Source organism: Oncorhynchus mykiss, chromosome 5 (genome assembly GCF_013265735.2).
Source record: "Oncorhynchus mykiss isolate Arlee chromosome 5, USDA_OmykA_1.1, whole genome shotgun sequence".
Lineage (NCBI taxonomy): Eukaryota > Metazoa > Chordata > Actinopteri > Salmoniformes > Salmonidae > Oncorhynchus > Oncorhynchus mykiss.
Genome location: NC_048569.1, coordinates 42,860,770 through 42,877,811, shown reverse-complemented (window position 1 = coordinate 42,877,811; position 17,042 = coordinate 42,860,770). Strand labels below are relative to the sequence as shown.

General features: G+C 41.0%; 1 protein-coding gene across 1 annotated transcript; it reads right to left on the bottom strand.

Annotated features, from left to right (window-relative positions):
• Positions 1 to 2,119: 2,119 nt before the first annotated feature.
• Positions 2,120 to 15,475, bottom strand: LOC110523886 (guanine nucleotide-binding protein subunit alpha-14). The gene is made up of 7 exons (XM_021603002.2): positions 15,047 to 15,475; positions 9,871 to 10,055; positions 9,574 to 9,728; positions 8,326 to 8,454; positions 7,935 to 8,064; positions 7,627 to 7,780; positions 2,120 to 2,854 (listed from the first exon to the last, which is right to left on the bottom strand). Exons 1-7 carry the CDS (start codon positions 15,165 to 15,167, stop codon positions 2,664 to 2,666), a joined length of 1,065 nt encoding a protein of 354 aa, XP_021458677.1. The 5' UTR covers positions 15,168 to 15,475; the 3' UTR covers positions 2,120 to 2,663.
• Positions 15,476 to 17,042: the final 1,567 nt, after the last annotated feature.

Here is a 17,042-nt window from a genome sequence, read left to right as displayed (position 1 = left end):
CCATTCCACAGGTGCATGTTCATTAATTGTTTATTGTTCATTGAACAAGCATGGGAAACCGTGTTTAACCCCTTTACAATGAAAATCAGTGAAGTTATTTGGATTTTTACAAAATACCTTTGAAAGACAGGGTCCTGAAGAAGGGATGTTTCTTTTTTTGCTGAGTTTGTTTCAGAGGCATAATCAATCAATGTACATGCAAAAACGTAGTTGTTGACATAAGCAATAAAAAAAATCAGCCTTCAATATAGCATGCTGAGAAATATGAATATGATATTGATGGGCGTGGTTTTGGTTTAATACAACGTTAATTTAACACCTGAATCAACACTAGAAATGTAACACTGAAAAATCAACACTAGGTAACACTATCTAATATTCTGTGCATTAAATAGTCGCACACACTGGTAGTAAACCATAAACCTTCCTTCTACATGGTTGGAACACCTTTCCCTGTGTAGATCCTCTTTGGACGGGTGCATTTTTGTTTGCTTAGTCACTCACCTCTGTTATTGGTCTTAGTCTCACCAGTTAAACGGGAAGAGGGTGAAAAAGGAGCTTTACCTGTTTGGCACAAAGTTCGTTGCCACAACGTCCTGCCACCGCCACACCTGTGTGTGTGTGTGTGTGTGTACGCAAGTGGGTGTGTGCAAAAGAGGGAGTGTCAGACAAAGAACTGGGAGTACTGTATACAGTAATTAATTAACACACAATCTGGGTTATTCACAAAGCAAATAATGAGGTGACTGGCAATATTCAATATTATAACCCTTCCATTATATACAGTTGAAGTCGGAAGTTTACATGCACCTTAGCCAAATACATTAAACTCAGTTTTTCACAATTCCTGACATCTTAGGTCAGTTAGGATCACCACTTTATTTTAAGATTGTGAAATGTCAGAATAATAGTAGTGAGAATGATTTATTTCAGCTTTTATTTCTTTCATCACATTCCCAGTGTGTCAGAAGTTTACATACACTCAATAAGCATTTGGTAGCATTGCCTTTAAATTGCTTAACTTGGGTCAAACGCTTCAGGTAGCCTTCCACAAGCTTCCCACAATAAGTCGGGTGAATTTTGGCCCACTCCTCCTGACAGAGCTGGTGTAATGGCCACTCCAATACCTTGACTTTGTTGTCCGTAACCATTTTGCCACAACTTTGGAAGTATGCATGGGGTCATTGTCCATTTGGAAGACCCATTTGCGACCAAGCATTAACTTCCTGACTGATGTCTTGAGATGTTGATTCAATATATCCACATAATTTTCCTGCCTCATTATGCCATCTATTTTGAAAAGTGCACCAGTCCCTCCTGCAGCAAAGCACCCCCACAACATTATGCTGCCACCCTCGTGCTTCACGGTTGGGATGGTGTTCTTCGGCTTGCAAGCCTTCCCATTTTTCCTCCAAACATAACAATGGTCATTATGGCCAAACAGTTATATTTTTGTTTCATCAGACCAGAGGACATTTCTCCAAAAAGTACCATCTTTGTCCCCATGTGCAGTTGCAAACCGTGGTCTGGCTTTTTTATGGCGGTTTTGGAGCAGCAGCTTCTTCCTTGCTGAGCGGCATTTCAGGTTATGTTGATATAGGACTCGTTTTACTGTGGAAATACACTTTTGTACCTGTTTCCTCCAGCATCTTCACAAGGTCCTTTGCTGTTGTTCTGGGATTGATTTGCACTTTTTGCACCGAAGGACCTTCATCTCTAGGAGACAGAACGCGTCTACTTCCTGAGACGTATGACGGCTGAGTGGTCCCATGGTGTTTATACTTGCGTACTATTGTTTGTACAGATGAACGTGGTACCTTCAGGCGTTTGGAAATTGCTCCCAAGGATGAACCAGACTTGTGGAGGTCTCAAAAATGTGTCATGCACAAAGTAGATGTCCTAACCGACTTGCCAAAATTATAGTTTGTTAACAAGAAATGTATGGAGTGGTTGAAAAACGAGTTTTAATGACTCCAACCTAAATGTATGTAAACTTCCGACTTCAACTGTATTATATTACATAGGCTATCATAAACTATTACTGTATTAAACCATGCATTATTTCTCTATTTCTATCTCTGTCCTGTCTGAAATGAGTATGACAGAACTCTCCAAAAGGTAGATTTGAATGATTTATTGCTAACACACACATTAACAAACTACAACAAACTAGTGACCGCTCCAGAATCCTTTGAATTACTAGAGTTAATCATTAATTTAAAGTTTTAAAAATACCTAAAAATAAGGAAAGTGTGAATCATGAAACAAATATATGAAACACACACATGACATTACAACACAAATATAAACCAAGGAACTCTTAATGGCAGGAACCCCAGGCAGAGATTCAGGGTCCACAACATTCCTCAGGGTATTTCTCTCATCAGTAGTTATGTCATACAGATGGGATAGTCTACTGATACCATCCATCTTGTAACATGGAAGATGTTCAGGAGTTGTTACGATTCTAACGTTTTGAAATTATTATATTAAAACAATTCTGATGTGCTTCTGTTGGTGCTATGACTGTGATCCCTGGCTTTGTTATCGTAAAAAAAGCGTATAATTCAAGACCACAGTTACTTAAATGTCTGTACCAAAACTGTAAATCGGAAGTGAAATTGCACCATATACAGATCTGAAATCACACAAGTCCTAAACCCCTAACCCAGGTTGTACTTAGTCATGTTTTCTCTGAAGATGGTGTCTTTGACTGCTTTGAAGACAACTCTGATGTTTTCTGTGTCCGTTGCACAGGTGAAGTGGTTGTACAGGGATTTGTGACGCCCCATATGTTGCTCTTTGTACATATTCAGGATGAACTTCTTAGCAGACTCTGCATCTTTCCGGGGACCTTTTTAAAGAAGAAATGTATGAAAAAAATAACGTAAGTAAAATACACTAGGGGCTCTATTTTCATCTGGCATTAAGATGCCGCTAGTGTTCAAACACACGTTCGTTGGCAATTTCAACCTGTTTCTGGCTGGCTGGCTTGGTTAAAGACAGTGCTCTGCTATTTTCAAACTGTTGCGCAACGATTGATAATTGACCTGTCTTATATCAGCTCGCTTGCACTCAGATGGGAGGGGTGGAAATATTTCAGATGTTTCCGTAAAAACATGATCCGAAGTGCTAATTTCAGGCAGCGCAAGTAGGGATATTTAAGCCAACCAACTGTTGGAAACAATTGTTTGACCAAATACAATACTATTTCTCTGTAAACAAATTAACAACAGACTTTCAGCATGCTTATAGAGAAGGGCATTCAACATGTACTGCACTAACACAAATGACTGATGATTGGTTGAAAGAAATTGATAATAAGAAGATTGTGGGAGCTGTACTGTTAGATTTCAGTGCAGCCTTTTATATTATTGACCATAACCTGTTGTTGAAAAAACGTATCGCTATGGCTTTTCAACCTCTGCCATATAATGTGTATTCAGAGCTATCTATCTAATAGAACTCAAAGGGTTTTCTTTAATGGAAGCTTCTCTAATGTCAAACATGTAAAGTGTGGTGTACCACAGGGCAGCTCTCTAGGCCCTCTACTCTTTTCTATGTTTTACCAATGACCTGCTACTGGCATTAAACAAAGCATGTGTAGCCATGTATGGTGATGATTCAACCATATACGCATCAGCAACCACCGCTAATGAAGTCACTGAAACCCTTAACAAAGAGTTGCAGTCTGTTTTGGAATAGATGGCCAGTAATAAACTGGTCTTGAACATCTCCAAAACTAAGAGCATTGTATTTGGTACAAATCATTCCTTAAGTGCTAGACCTCAGCTGAATCTGGTAATGAATGGTGTGGCTGTTGAACAAGTTGAGGAGACTAAATTACTTGGCATTACCTTAGATTGTTAACTGTCATGGTCAAAACATATAGATTCAATGGTTGTAAAGATGGGGAGAGGTCTAGCCGTAATAAAGAGATGCTCTGCTTTTTTGACACCACATTCCAAAAAGCAAGTTCTGCAGGCTCTAGTTTTGTCTAATCTTGATTATTGTCCAGTCGTGTGGTCCAGTGCTGCAAGGAAAGACCTAGTTAAGCTGCAGCTGGCCCAGAACAGAGCGGCACGTTCTGCTCTTCACTGTAATCAGATGACTGATATAAATACTATGCATGCCAGTCTCTCTTGGCTAAGAGTTGAGGAGAGACTGACTGCATCACTTTTTCTTTTTATAAGAAACATTAATGTGTTGAAAGTCCCAAATTGTTTCCATAGTCAACTTACACACAGCTTTGACACACATACGTATTCCACCAGACATGCCACCAGGGGTCTTTTCACAGTCCCCAAATCCAGAACAAATTCATGAAAGTGTACAGTATTATATAGAGCCATTATTGCATGGAACTTACTTCCATATCATATTGCTCAAATCAACAGAAAACCTGGTTTCAAAAAACAGATAAAGCAACACCTCGCGGCACAACGCCTCTCCTCTATTTGACCGAGATAGTTTGTGTGTATGCATTGATATGTAGGCTACATGTGCCTTTTTTAATTTATGTAGTTCTGTCCTTGTTCTTGACTATTGATGTTCTGTATTATGTCATGTTTCATGTGGACCCCAGGAAGAGTAGCTGTTGCGGTTGCTTTTGCTAATAAAATACCAAATAGCAAATCTCCAAATCTTTATTAAAATATCAAGTTCGAGAGGAGCAAAACAGTGAGCTGACATTTTGGACTTGTGTAAAACTCCCTCCATGACGTAGGATACATGTGTCCATGCCCATCATGAAATGAGAGATAAGAACCTTGGTGAATACCAGTGAATTTTCTGCTAACTATTGCTTATTTTCCAATGTATATGTTCAAGGCTACTTTAACCCTAGGCCTACTATAATGAAGGCTGGTTCGACGGCAATGTGCTGTGTCTTTTTTATCTTTGCGATGTACTTTTGTTGTTGTTTAAGTAAAATGACTGCCATAAAGATTTACAGATGGGAGAGATATGCGCAAACATGACAGATATTGCAAACCTGCTCCATATTTGGAAGCCCTTAGGTCACCTGACTTTTGGCAGGGATTTGACAACGAGAAAAAGACAAGTTCTCACGCGTTGAAAGTGAATTCTAGTGGTAGAAAAAAAGTTTGTACTTGTAGAAAGCGATTTCTATAAATCGCTGGCAGCCTCTCCTTCAGCCATGTTGACGCCTGCCTTTCAATGCTGCAGAAATGATAGCATGTTAACCATGTGTAACCATAGTATGTCTAACGTAAATAATCAAAATCCTAGCCCTAGATTACTCTATATTGCGGTGTACACCCGTTCATCGCCCAAATAGTTGAATTAGCTGGCCAGTGTGATAGCACCACTAAATGTGAAGGATATATGACATACATTGTAAGTGATTATAATCCATCTGCTGTCTCATGTTGCACTGACGATTAAGGAGACAAGTATTCCTGAGGCCTCTAACCGTTTCCCCAGGAGAGGCATCGCTGTCTACACATGATAACCTTTTTTCTACGACTACAAATCGCTTTCTACGCGTGAGAACTTTTTGTATTTCTCTTGTCATCAAATCCCTGCGAAAAGTCAGGTGACCTAAGCGCTTCCAAATATGGAGTTGCAGGTTTGCAATAGCTGTCATGTTTGCGCATATCTCTCCTATGTGCAAATCTTTATGGTAGTCATTTTACTTAAGGCCCTTGGAAATGGCCTGCCTATCTGCTGTTATAAAAAAAATCTAATGCAATATATCGATTTACAAATACAAATCAAAAGGTGTTTGTTTGTGGATAGTGATTTACATTTGTGGATAGTGATTTACATTTGTGGAAAGTGATTTACATTTGTGGATTGGTACTTAATTGTACAGATCATGATACACGAATACAAAATGCATGCTGTGTGTTCACAATACATTTAGCATGATATTGATCCCACACATACAGTGGGGCAAAAAAGTATTTAGTCAGCCACCAATTGTGCAAGTTCTCCCACTTAAAAAGATGAGAGAGGCCTGTAATTTTCATCATAGGTACACTTCAACTATGTCAGACAAAATCAGAAAAAAAATCCAGAAAATCACATTGTAGGATTTTTAATGGAATTTATTTGCAAATTATGGTGGAAAATAAGTATTTGGTCAATAACAAAAGTTTATCTCAATACTTTGTTATATACCCTTTGTTGGCAATGACGGAGGTCAAATGTCTTCACAAGGTTTTGACACACTGTTGCTGGTATTTTGGCCTATTCCTCCATGCAGATCTCCTCTAGAGCAGTGATGTTTTGGGGCTGTTGCTGGGCAACACGGACTTTCAACTCCCTCCAAAGATTTTCTATGGGGTTGAGATCTGGAGACTGGCTAGGCCACTCCAGGACCTTGAAATGCTTCTTACGAAGCCATTCCTTTGTTGCCCGGGCGGTGTGTTTGGGATCATTGTCATGCTGAAAGACCCAGCCACGTTTCATCTTCAATGCCCTTGCTGATGGAAGGAGGTTTTCACTCAAAAATCTCACGATACATGGTCCCATTCATTCTTTCCTTTACACGGATCAGTCGTCCTGGTCCCTTTGCAGACAAACAGCCCCAAAGCATGATGTTTCCACCCCCATGCTTCACAGTAGGTATGGTGTTATTTGGATCCAACTCAGCATTCTTTGTCCTCCAAACACGAGACAAGACAAGTTGAGTTTTTACCAAAAAGTTATATTTTGGTTTCATCTGACCATATTACATTCTCCCAATCTTCTTCTGGATCATCCAAAATGCTCTCTAACAAACTTCAGACGGGCCTGGACATGTACTGGCTTAAGCAGGGGGACACAGGTGTTTTTTATACTGATAACAAGTTCAAACAGGTGCCATTAATACAGGTAACGAGTGGAGGACAGAGGAGCCTCTTAAAGAAGAAGTTACAGGTCTGTGAGAGCCAGAAATCTTGCTTGTTTGTAGGTGACCAAATGTATTTTTCCACCATAATTTGCAAATAAATTCATAAAAAATCCTACAATGTGATTTTCTGGATTTTTTCCCCCCATTTTGTCTGTCATAGTTGAAGTGTACCTATGATGAAAATTACAGGCCTCTCTCATCTTTTTAAGTGAGAGAACTTGCACAATTGGTGTCTGACTAAATACTTTTTTGCCCCACTGTATAAAGTACAAAGAAGAAGAAGAAGCCTAAAGGAGGAGAGATTACTAGAAACGATGCTTATGCTTTTCGACCTGTCCCCAAATGAATATAGTTGGTTCAGAGTTTGTTTTGATATTTCAACCTGCGTGTCCTGATGGCGTCTGGTGTGGGTGGACAAAATCAACACGCGCATGAGCGGTGTGGTCAGCATCTTAGGCTTGTTAAACTAGAGCCATAGGAATCATTTCATGCAGCCTATAATCCAGTTAGATTTGGGGTCAATTCCAGTTCCTGTTGCTTGATTTGAATATGGATTTTTTTTTTATAGGAATGAACTCCAATTCACTGGAATTTAGATGGAATTAACCACAACTATGAATGCGACAGATAGATGATATTCACACACATATCAAGGCATGACTAACAATAGTACTTAGGGAAGTCGTCTATAAGGTTGGAGTAGCCTATAGTTTATACACACATACATGTATAAATAACCAGTGTACTAACTAGTCTAGTGTACTAACCTGTGAACGCTGGGAAGTAGTCTGCCAGGTTGGAGTGGTAGATCTTTTCCTCTAGAAGATCAGCTTTGTTTAGGAAGAGGATGATGGAGGATTCCTGGAACCAGGGGTATGTGATGATGGTTGTAAACAGGGCTTTGCTCTCCTCTAGTCGATTCTGGAAGGGAAAGAAATCCACATTCCATCACATATAAAGAGCAAAACTTTGACACTCGCCTACTGTTGTGTGAAGATACAGCTACTTTTCTGTTTGTTAGTGGTAGAATAGTGAGACTTAAGAGGCCCCTTCGAGTCAAAGTGTTTATCCTCACCACGTTGGCACTCTCATAGAGGACCTGGTCGTATTCACTGAGGGCCACCAGGAAGATGATGGAGGTGACCCTCTCAAAACAGTGGATCCACTTCCTCCTCTCTGACCTTTGACCTCCCACATCCACCAGCCTGATCAAGACAACATGGGGAAAATGTCAAATGACACTCTATTCCCCCTATAAGGCACAACTTGTAGGGTGTCATTTGAAATGCTGACATGGGAATACTTGCATTCCTCATTTCCTCCACCCTTCCTCGAAGTAATCACTGATCTAACATGACTAAATAAGTAGAAGCTAGGGTTCTACAGGACATAGACAACTACAGGACATAGCTTTCACAGATCCAAATTTACAAGGCTCTGACACCATTACTCCAATGGACATTTACCTGAAGATGACAGTCTTGAGGTCAAAGGGGTACTCTATGATGCCTGTGGTGGGGACCCTGACCCTCAGGATGTCCTGCAGGGTGGGGAGGTATGAGGGGGCAGTGATTCTGTCCAGATCACTCAGGTAACTGACATGAAAATAACAATAAAATGAATTGGCAATGGCACATACTTTGCTAAACACCCTAGCTAGATATATATATATATATATACACACACACTACCGTTCAAAAGTTTGGGGTCACTTAGAAATGTCCTTGTTTTCCATGAAAACATACATGAAATGAGTTACAAAATGAATAGGAAATATAGTCAAGATGTTGACAATGTTATAAATAATTATTTTTAATTGAAATAATTGTGTCCTTCAAGCTTTGCTTTCATCAAATAATCCTCAATTTGCAACAATTACAGCCTTGCAGACCTTTGGCATTCTAGTTGTCAATTTGTTGAGGTAATCTCAAGAGATTTCACCCCATGATTCCTTAAACTCATCGCACAAGTTGGATTGGCTTGATGGGCGCTTCATACGGTCAAGCTGCTCCCACAACAGCTCAATAGGGTTGAGATCCGGTGATTGTGCTGGCCACTCCATTATAGACAGAATCTCCATTATAGACAGAATACCAGCTGACTGCTTCTTCCCTAAATAGTTGTCCTTTTGTAGGAGGAAATTGGGTCCAATGAAGCGTCGTCCACAGGGTATGGTGTTGCAAAATGGAGTGATAGCCTTCCTTCTTCAAGATCCCTTTTACCCTGTACAAATCTCTCAATTTACGACCACCAAAGACCATCAGACCATCCCAGACCCAGACCATCGCATTGCCTCCACCATGCTTGACAGATGGTGTCAAGCACTCCTCCAGCATCTTTTCATTTTTTCTGCATCTCACAAATGTTCTTCTTTGTGATCCAACACCGCAAACTTAGATTTGTCTGTCCATAACACTTTTTTCCAATCTTCCTCTGTCCAGTGTCTGTGTTCTTTTGACCATCTTAATATGTTATTTTTATTGGCCAGGAAAACAAGGACATTTCTAAGTGACCCCAAACGTTTGAACAGTAGTCTATCTATCTCTATCTATCTAGCTATCTATCTATCTATATATGCTTGGTCTAAGAAAATCGATAAACATGACAAATCTCACTATTTGGCAAAATCAGGAAGCTGGGACTTGTTAGGTGTACATTTATGTCTACCTTAGCTTAGTCTGAGTAAGTTGGTGAAGACTATAGGCAAATCTCACTATTTGGTAGAGTCAGAGAGCTGGTACTCTCGCTTGCGCTCATAGCACTTCTGAATTCCCTGGTCGCTCCACAGTCTCCTGATGGCATCCACCTGCCATGGCTCCAGTATGGTCACTAGATCTGCCTTCACCATGCTCAGTCTGTCTGCATGGCTCTAGAACACACACACACAGACAGCTTCAGACATGGCAATAAAAACCCATTCACCGAGTAGATGTTCCAGGAAATGGATATTGTGAACCAACAAGCCAATTTATAATACAAGCTGCCATTGAATCTGTTGACAAGCTGCTTACAATGTTCTGGTGATCTTTAAAATCAATCTGTAGGGTCTTCATGGCTTGGATCATGTTCTGAACAGCATTGACGATGTTCTGGTAGACCAGCCTGGTGAAGCCTCGCTTGTCTGCATCCGAGTAGCCCGTCCCATGGATGATCCTCATCTGTTTGATGAAGGTGCTCTTTCCACTCTCACCAGTCCCTGGAAAAGGAGAGACATTCGTCTGTGTATGTGTGTGTTTGTGTACGTACAATATATACATGTGTGTGTGTGTGTGTGTGTGTGTGTGTGTGTGTGTGTGTGTGTGTGTGTGTGTGTGTGTGTGTGTGTGTGAGAGAATGTGTGTGCAACATGTGGGTGTATGTTACATAAAAACACCACTTCATCCACATGTATTTCTTTGCTTTGCCTTGTTGGCCATTAACATGATCTTTTGAGCAGGAAATCATCGGTTAGACCTTTCTTAGGGGGCCTCCCTTAGTGGTCTAAGGCACTGCGCCACCAGTGACCTTGGTTTCGAGCCCAGGCTCTGTCGCAGCCGGCTGCAACCAGGAGGTCCATGGGGCGACGCACAATTGGCCTAGCGTCGTTAGGGAGGGCTTGGCCGGTAGGGATATCCTTGTCACATCGCGCACTAGCGACTCCTGTGGCAGGCCGGGCGCAGTGCACGCTGACCAGGTCGCTAGGTGTACGGTGTTTCCTCCGACACATTGGTGCAGCTGGCTTCCGGGTTGGATGCGCGCTGTGTTAAGAAGCAGTGTGGCTTGTGTTTCGGAGGACGCATGGCTCTCAACCTTCATCTCTCCTGAGCCCGTACGGGAGTTGTAGCGATGAGATAAGACAGTAACTACTAATAATTGGATACCACGAAATTGGAGAGAAAAATGGGGTAAAAAAAGAGAGAATGTAATGCTTAACGCGTCCTAAAATAGCCTAAGAACAATCCATTTTTTGATATTAAGTAGTAAATTGACTATTACAATCATTTTTTACATTTCTAAATTGAAGTTAACGACACCGGGCCAGTTATGCGCCACCCTGTGGGACTCCCAATCACAGTTGGGATGTGATGCAACCTGGATTCAAACCAGGTACTGCAGTGACACCTCTTGCATTGAGATTCATGTCTTAAACCACTGCGCCACTCTGGATTCCGGAGGGTGTGGTTAGTCATTATTTAACTGTGAGAAATTCGGACAGTATAATCACTCTTGTTGACCAACTAGCCTCACGACTGTAGCATTCAACTGCAAACCGGGACCAACTACTGCCACACGTCAACATACCACACATATCCATATCTGCTGATCAGGGAGTGAAAATGTGCTAGATGTTCTTTCCCAGTGCGGATAGAAGCGAGATGCAGGTGACTCAGCTAATAGATACGTGTAATGATAGGATGGGAGACTTTTAATAGGTGCTTCTTGGTCATAGGTACTCTCCAAGTAGCTTGTTCGATGAATGATAAGGACCACTCACCAATCAGTAGACGACACATTCACACACATTTTGCACAGTACATTGAAACTACATCATTCTGAGATACACAGTAATATCAATAAAATGTAGCCCACTGTTATTCTGCCTGACTGTAATTACTCTGCCAATAATACTTATGGTATTCCTGATCTTTTTCCCGGGCTGAAAATCACCAAGGCAAACGGTGTAGCCTTGTTCTGAGTGTCAGCTCAATCGCTCACTGGTTCAACAGGTTTCCGTCAAATATGTGGAGAATGGGGTTTAGAGTGACTCATACCTATTTAGCTGTCTAGGGGTTCTACAGAAAACAACTATGATGGAAACAGAGAGACATAAAACGTGTCCTGTCAGGGTAGCAGTAGCTATAACATAGAGGTGATACACTGACTAGATATTGAACTCATTTCTAAAGAATGAAATGTATCATTTCTAAAGAAGGTCATTTAGAGGCTACGTTGTTTCTTTCAAATATAGAGTAGGCTACCTTACAGTAGGCCTATATTTAAGCAATAAGGTGGCCAATATACCACGGCTAAGGCCTGTTCTTATGCACGATGCAACGCGGAGTGCCTGGACACAGCCCTTAGCCGTGGTATATTGGCCATATACCAAAAAACCCTGAGGTGCCTTATTGCTATTATAAACTGGTTACCAACGTAATTAGAGCAGTAAAGAAAAATGTTTTGTCATACCGTTGGTATATGGTCTGATATACAACAGTTGTCAGTCAATCAGCATTCAGGGCTCAAACCACCCAGGTTATTATTTTGGGCTCCCGACTGGCGCAGCAGTCTAATGCACTGCATCTCAGTGCTAGAGGCGTCACTACAGACCCTGGTTTGATCCCGAACTGTATCCCAAGCTGTGATCGGGTGTCCCATAGGGCGGCGCACAATTGGCTCAGCGTTATCCAGGTTAGGGCGGCAGGTAGCCTAGTGGTTAGAGTGTTGGGCCAGTAACCGAAAGGTTGCTAGATCAAATCCCTGAGCTGACAAGGTAAAAATCTGTCATTCTGCGCCTGAACAAGGCAGTTAACCCACTGTTCCTAGGCTGTCATTGTACATAAGAATTTGTTCTTATCTGACTTTCCTAGTTAAATTAATATAAACATTAATATGGTGGATTACCAAACTATGAAATTGTTTTGTTTATCCATGATTTCAAGTTAGCTATTATTGACCGATTAAATGGTATGTAGGACCCAAAATGTTGTTGCCATCATTGTAAGCCTGCCATACACACAATGTACGATACATTTATTAAACATAAGAATGAGTGTGAGTTTTTGTCACAACCCGGCTTGTGCGAAGTGACAAAAAAGCTCTTATAGGACCAGGGCACAAATAATAATATAATAATAATCAATAATTTTGCTCTTTATTTAGCTATCTTACAAATAAAACTTTATTTGTTCATCGAAAATAGTAAATAACTCATCACAGGTTAATGAGAAGTGTGTGCTTGAAAGGATGCACATAACTCTGCAATGTTGGGTTGTATTGGAGAGAGCCTCAGTCTTAAATAATTTTCCACACAGTCTGTGCCTGTATTTAGTTTTCATGCTAGTGAGGGCAGAGAATCCACTCTCACATAGGTACGTGGTTGCAAAGGGCATCAGTGTCTTAACAGCACGATTTGCCAAGGCAGGATAATCTGAGCGCAGCCCAATCCAGAAATCTGGCAGTGGCTTCTGATTAAATTCAATTTTCACAGAAACACTTTTTGCAATTTCGATGAGGCTCACTTGTTCAGATATTGGTAGTGGACTGGAGGCAGGGGATGAAAGGGATAACGAATCCAGTTGTTTGTCTCATCTGTTTCGGGAAAGTACCTGCTTAATTGCGCACCAAACTCACTCAGGTGCTTCGCTATATCACATTTGACATTGTCGGTAAGCTTGAGTTAATTTGCACACACACACAAAATCATACGATGATGGAAAGACCTGTGTGTTGTCCTTGGTAATGCAGACAGAGAAGAGCTACAACTTATTAATCATAGCCTCTATTTTGTCCCGCACATTGAATATAGTTACGGAAAGTCCCTGTAATCCTAGATTCAGATAATTCAGGCAAGAGCCTCTCGGTGGATGCTGCAGTGTACCCAAGTGGCGTCGGGAGCAACTGCTTGCACGCCCGTTACCACTTCAATGTCTTCCTGTCATGGCTTTTGCTCCATCAGTACAGATACCAACACATCTTGCCCACCAAAGTCCATTTGATGTCACAAAGCTATCCAGTACTTTAAATATATCATCTCCTATTGTCCTGGTTTGCAGAAGAGGATGTCTTCCTTAATTAACCCCCAATAAACGTGACGGACGTACACCAGGAGCTGAGCCAGGCCCGCCACGTCTGTTGACTCATACAGCTGTAACGCATAGAATTCACTGGCTTGTATGTGAAGCAGTAATTGTTTCAAAACATCTCCTGCCATGTCACTGATGTGTCATGAAACAGTGTTGTTTGATGAAGTCATTGTCTGTATAGTTTATTTGGCCATTTCCTCCAGTATTGTCCCAGCCATTTCCGCGGCAGCAGGAATAATTAAATCCTCCACAATAGTATGGCACTTGCCTGTCCTAGCCACACCATATAAGACACTTCTAGCCATGTCTTATTAATGGTATCTGTTGCTACTCGAAAGTCATCTAATTCTCGCTCAAAAAACGCCTGTGGCTTATTTTTCAAATTGCCATGTTTTGTTTCTAATGTCGGAGCAAGAGTGAAGGTTTCATTGAGTTGTGAGATAGTACTTATGCACATACAACACACTGTGGCTGAAGAAAGGCACTGCTCCCAATATAAGTGAACCACAAATCAATGTAGTTCTCATCATATTTGTGCCTCTTCGATGGTCCAAGTCCATATGTCTGTTGTCCGGTGCTTTCCTGGGTAAGGGGGCAGTAGCTCTTTGGCTGCATCAGATTCCTAAAGTGTCCATGCTAGCTGGGCTAACAACAAATGTAGAATTACTGATGCTAGCATTGGATGTGCTCATGGAAGCAGAACAATTTGTGTAGTCGAAAGGGGCAGGTGTAGTACTGCTGGTAGTAGCAGTACTACCAGTAGAGCTGGTATGTGTCTCTATGGACGCAGGCCTCACTTTTTTTAACCATTTATCAATTTTCGAACAATCTGAAAGAGCGGGAGTGGAATTCCCGCGAGAGAGTAACAGTTGATGTAATTGGATGTTAATTATTTGACTTGGAAACCTGTATTTATATTGTTATTTCGCTGTTTAAGTTTTATGTATTTTTGGCAGTGAAGCGAGGCTACTCAGGCGAGAAAAAAAACTCGCCTTAGTGTATAGCCCCGTTGGAAAATATAAATGGACTGTTTGAAAATGTGAAGGAAAAAAAGAAAGATACTTTTGGGGGGGTTTAAAAAAAATGTGAATCACATTTTTATTTGGCGTACCCCCGACGGCATTGCGTACCCCAGTTTGGGAATACCTGATCTATAGCCAGGTTTACACTAACGCGCATCGCACAGAGGAGGATGGTAGGCTATACCACTGGAGGAAAGACACATTTTCATTAGCAAGATCCAAATAATTGTTGGAAACGCTATCTATGCTATTCCTATAACAATTATTTGATGTCATAACTCGGTCAACATGAATTAGCCTAGTTGAATAGGCACACCAAGCGCAAAAAGTTGTAGGTCCCGCTGAATGACCAATTACCCATGATAGCATACGCCATGACTCACCTAAAAGCAACAACTTTTTCTCTCGGTGAAATTCATTCTTTTCCCGGCGAAGCTGTCTCTCAATCTCCTGGTGTATCCTTAGTCTCTCCGAGTCTTCAGCTGACATACAGCATTCGTCCATCTTGGTGCTGTGTTGTAACTGTCCGTATTTCAGGTGAGGTAGATGGATAAATGATTTATATTCCAACCGACCTCCCTGAGAGAGAACGTCCTCTCTCTCGTAACAAGTGGCCTTTCAAAATTCAGAAGTCATTCTACCTGTATGAAGAGCTGAGCGGTCTGACCAGGTCGCATTCCTACCGTGCAGGTAAAGCCAGTGAGTTAAGGTGAGGTAAATTACCGAAGCTACATTCTCTATTAGGCCTATACTGTCTGGGTTAGTAAACGAAACCTGGGGTAGTGTGTAAATTAAACCCGCCCACAAAAAGTTATGTTGTATTTCTTTATAATTTGACCACTCTGTCACATGTATTCTGTGCCAAGTAGGGAAAGTTTCTCACCAGTGCCACACAGGCTGGGTTGATCTGTTGCTATTTGAAACACATTGGCTTTATAGGTGTGTGTGTGTGCCTGCCAGTTGAACAATGAAACAAGGACATCATAAAAGGAGTAGCCTAGCCCTATGAAGTCTACAGGAAAGTGTTACTATGATAGCAGCCACCCTAGTCTCCTTGGTGCGAATAAAATGTAACTGACACACACACATCCTATAGGCCTACACTCATGTCCCTGTCAATGTGAACCACATTGTATCCACAACAGAAAATATGCTCTCTAAATCAGTAGCAGTACATTTCTCCCTGCAGCCATGCTGTCTTTGACCAGATGGATATCACTGAAAGGATTAGAGAGCATTAACTCTCACAGATGAGCTGGGAGAGAAGGCAGGCAGACATTAAAACCCATGACAAACAATGAGTGGCAGTGTAATCCTCCAACACCATCTATGGCATTCCCTCTATGCCATAGATTCTGTGGCAATCATCACACAAATATACACCGTAGTGCAAAAAAAAACACAGAGAAAGATGTTGCGTAAATTGGAATGATTTATTCCATCACAATTTCAAAACATGTACATTGCTCCAAAAATAATTTGACAAAAAAGCTAAATATATATGCTTTATTTTCAACAGACTTTAAAAATGGCACGTAACGACAGATTGATTGACACAAATGAAATAGTGCAGAGAACCTTCTGATTAGTATTTATTTGTACTCTCATATTATATATATGATTCAAGAAATGAACGCATGTGTTCAAAGCAGGTCATTGGACCCAACGTTCTCATTCAGCAGGTAAGAATTACAACACTTTTCATTTTACAGGACCTTGAAACAAGAGAACACACAGGAAGTCACTGTACCAGTTTGTATTTACAAAGTGCAATATATGTATATATATATATATCGAGAGAGAGCGAGAGAGAGACACACAATATGGGGAATCATTTTCAGCCCTTTTCACAAAGGATCTTGAAACCAGAGAGTGACTCAATAATGCTAATCAAAGTTGTCCCTGAACTGAAACTGTGCCAAAGCAATACAGTACATCTCCACTGAGAATACAAAGGACCGTCAAAAAGCAATGTTACGGATCAACGATAGACCTTGTCTAAGTGGATAACATTCCCTTATTGGATGAGGAACAGTATAATGATGCTCTGTTTAGCGGGGGCAAATATAGTTATGTTATAACACTGGTAGTTGACGTGTACAGTATTACAACTGCAAAAAGTGTTGATAGTCAAACACATTTCAGCTAAAAATGTGGTGGTACAGCTTCAGATTTCACACTTCAGTACAGGCTATTCAGTCAATAGAGGTAATACTATTTTGGCAACACATAAGCTCCACTTACAATGTATACACCAATAGAAAAACAACAAAATGTGTCAATTGTGCAAATAATACCTGTATGCTAGGTTACACGTCCTATGTGATGATTATGATTGTTTATTCTATCCTCTGACCCAGAGAATGACTACTCATTTAA